We start from the raw sequence: 3,555 nt of genomic DNA on the forward strand, positions 1-3,555 counted from the left end.
CTTGTTCACTTCTTCCTTTCTTGAGACTTTGCCATCACAAGAAATTTGAGTCATAAGAAACAAAGAAGTTATTTTTTGAACAGTAAGAAGTTGCTCATATTTCAACTATCACTTATGCAGAGCACCAAGTCAAATGTCTGCATATCTCAAATTCCTTTCTAACCATCTTTGGTTGCTATCTCAATTCTTGAACTTAGGACATGTTGTCTGTATCCCTTAAGTGCAGCATTCGAAATAGAAACTTTTGTTAATGTATATAATAAAGCATAATCTTGGTTAGAGTGATCTAAAAAAGTGCGCCATTAACGTAGAAAAAAATAGTGTATTTATCTAAGAAATGGTTTAAGAAATAGGGAATTATATAGACCACAATAAAGACATGAACAAATTGAGAAGCACCAAAAAAATAAAAATAAAAATTTCAAATCTCAATTCTTCTGAGAGTTTCTTCTTTCTTCTTCTTCTTCATCTTCTTCTTCTTCTTCTTCTTCTTCACAAACTCGGATGATTCATCTTGGACGAATCAAAGATGTACTCGTCTTCCAATTTTCTTCAATTTCACTCAGCAACAACAACAACCGCCATACCTATACCAAACGCCTCTCCGTTTATGCTCCGCCGTAGCTCATACGGCTTCGGTGTGTTTCACAGGAAGCGAGCTCGTTTCAAACAACAGACTCGGAGTTCGTTTCGCGTAAATTCCTCAATTCTCCCTCCTCCTTTCGATGGCAGCGTTCCTCTCGATTCCTTTGCTCCATCCGTCGCCGGATTCGCTTCCGGCTTTGCCGTTTTTCTATCGTCGAGGTTGTTTGGAAGAAGATCATCAATCGTTGATGATGACGTTGTTGCTGGGGAATGGATTCTTCTCACGACTCCTACGCCGTTTAACAGATTTGTTCTTCTCCGTTGCTCCTCTTTGTTCTCCTTTGATGACTCTTCTGAGAGTTTAAGCGACAGACTCGTGACTGATGAGAGGCATTTCGTTACTTCGGATACCGGGAAGATTACTGTATCGTCTCCGGATGAGAAGACTCCGTTGGAGTATCAGAGGGTTTGTATCACTACTGAGGACGGTGGCGTTGTATCCCTTGATTGGCCGGCTAATTTGGACATTAAGGAGGAGCGTGGGATGGATACGACGGTGATTTTTATACCTGGAACGCCGCAAGGCAGTATGGATGAAGGCGTTCGATCTTTTGTATGCGAAGCTCTGAGGCGGGGATTGTTTCCTGTGGTCATGAACCCTAGAGGTTGTGCTGGTTCGCCTCTCACTACACCTCGGTGAGCTAGTAGACTCACTAACGGGTTCCTTATCTCTTGTGTGCTTTGTGAGTCTATTTGATCAGATGGATTTTTTTTTGCAATTGTAGGTTGTTTACAGCTGGTGACAGTGATGATGTATCCACAGCTTTGCGATTCTTAACCAAGACAAGGCCATGGACGACACTTGCGGCTGTGGGGCGAGGGTATGGTGCAAATATGTTGACAAAGTACCTGGCAGAAGCTGGGGAAAGATCACCTCTTTCAGCTGCTGTATGCATTGATAATCCCTTTGACCTTGAGGAGATCACACGAACATCTCCTTATTCTACTAGTTTGGATCAACGAATTACAGGTGGATTAGTTGAGATATTGCTGGCAAATAAGGTTGGGTATTGCTCTTAGTAAAGCTACATAATGATTAATGAACTCGTTTAGAGTGAGCTCTTCTTATACTGACTGGGCTATGCATATGGTTTCACGTTCTAGGAGCTTTTCCAAGGCAGAGCAAAAGCCTTTGATGTTGGAAAGGCTTTGTCTTCAAAATCAGTTCGCGAATTTGATACAGCCTTGTCCATGGTGACATATGGTTGCGAGAGTATAGAAGATTTCTATTCCAGTTGTGCAACCAGAGATGTGATTGGGGAAGTAAAAGTTCCTGTCCTCTTTATACAGGTGAATATTCTGGCTTATGCAGTTATCTTTTAAGGTTATACCTCTCTATTTGACCTGATTTAATCTCCAATTCAGAAGTGCTATATTTTCTGGTATCATTATAGTAAAAATTTCATATTTAGAGGTATGTGTAATTTAGTTAAGGAATTCAATAGTAGAACTATTATTGGACATTTTATGTCAAAGGAGATTTTATGCTGCACGGATCATGAAGTAATCTGAGAATAATGTTGAATGAGTTACTAGTTGCTGTTGGCATTGATACAAAATAGGATTTTGATCCTTAGGATAAACATGCTTAAAAATTTCCTTAAAAGGGAACAATATGCGGTTATCTCCTTTGACATAGGTACTCATAAGTTACATTTGTAAACTTAAATCAGGTTTCAATTTTTAAATCAGTTTTCATTTTACGTGTAAATTTTATTTAGATAGTCTAATACTGGTCTCTTGAATGACTTTTGTGAACTGTGTTGTACATATTTTGACTCTGTAAGTTGTGTGTATTTGTCAGAATGACAATGTGGTACCACCTTATACAATACCACGGAGTTCAATAGCTGAAAACCCATACACAAGTCTGCTTCTGTGCTCGTCTTCACCAAATCTGATCGATGGACGTACATTGGCCGTGTCTTGGTGCCAGGACCTTGCGATTGAGGCAACTTCTCTCCCTATATTTCTCTCTTGCATAGTCACACATACTCACAAATGTTATGAATTATACTTGACATATTATATATTGAAATCAGTGGTTTATAGTCAATCTATCTTGGTGGAACATAATGCTTCTCCGGCAGATACACCAACTTCTATAATTTTTATTATTTTCTTCTGTTACTACTGAATAATAAAAGGCAGGCATGATACCCTCTATATCCAAGATGCTCACTATTACGATCATGTTTTTTGTAATTGATAATTTATCTACGTTAGACAGACACGTTAGTATAAACATCTGGTTTTTTTTACTGCTTAAAATGCAAATAATATGCAAGTCATTCTCTTTTACATGAATAGGTTTTATTTTCTTTAATTCCTAGTTGACTGTCCTGTTATTGCTTTTTTTATGTCTGAGAGATTGATTTTTCTATGTTGGCCATGCAGTGGTTGACTGCTGTAGAACTTGCGCTTCTGAAAGGTCGTCATCCACTTTTGAAAGACGTGGATGTTACTGTTAACCCTTCAAAGGGCTTAGTTTTTTCGGAAGCCAGAGCACCTGAAAAAAGTATCGGGGCCAAGAAGCTCGTACAGGCAGCCCAGGAAAAGACGGTGAATGGTTACCATGTAGATCCTTTCAAGGAAACACTTGAAGACAGTGACATCACCCCAAACTCAAATTTGTCGACTGGAACAGATTTAGAAAAGAATGTCAAAGTCGATAATGGATCTGATGAAACAGAAAATAGTAGTGTTTCATCAAGCAGTCTTGTTGAAGTTGAATCAATCGAAGATAATGAGTCTAACGTAGAAGAAAGTGAAAGAGGTCAGGTGTTGCAGACTGCAGAAGTGGTTGTCAACATGCTGGATGTAACCATGCCTGGCACCCTAAAAGATGAAGAGAAGAAAAAGGTAACACCCAACGTATCAACAGTAAAAATAATATTAACAAGTTTTACT

General features: G+C 38.9%; 1 protein-coding gene across 7 annotated transcripts in view; it reads left to right on the top strand.

Moving 5' to 3' along the window:
- LOC104793850 overlaps positions 411–3,555 on the top strand; it is a 15,401-nt gene continuing 12,256 nt past the window's right edge. For 5 of the 7 annotated variants that reach the window (XR_002038553.1, XR_002038552.1, XR_002038554.1 and 2 more), the window contains exons 1-5: positions 413–1,281; positions 1,371–1,647; positions 1,750–1,935; positions 2,450–2,596; positions 3,043–3,506. Coding sequence is in view for 2 of the 7 variants with exons in the window: in XM_019246609.1 (XP_019102154.1) it covers positions 530–1,281; positions 1,371–1,647; positions 1,750–1,935; positions 2,450–2,596; positions 3,043–3,506 (1,826 nt within the window). In the remaining 5 variants the exon portion in view is untranslated. Of the gene's footprint in view, positions 1,282–1,370; positions 1,648–1,749; positions 1,936–2,449; positions 2,597–3,042; positions 3,507–3,555 lie in introns of all 7 variants that reach the window. The other 2 variants (XR_002038555.1, XM_019246610.1) reach the window with 1 other exon arrangement.

Source organism: Camelina sativa, chromosome 6 (assembly GCF_000633955.1).
Source record: "Camelina sativa cultivar DH55 chromosome 6, Cs, whole genome shotgun sequence".
NCBI classification, from domain to species: domain Eukaryota; kingdom Viridiplantae; phylum Streptophyta; class Magnoliopsida; order Brassicales; family Brassicaceae; genus Camelina; species Camelina sativa.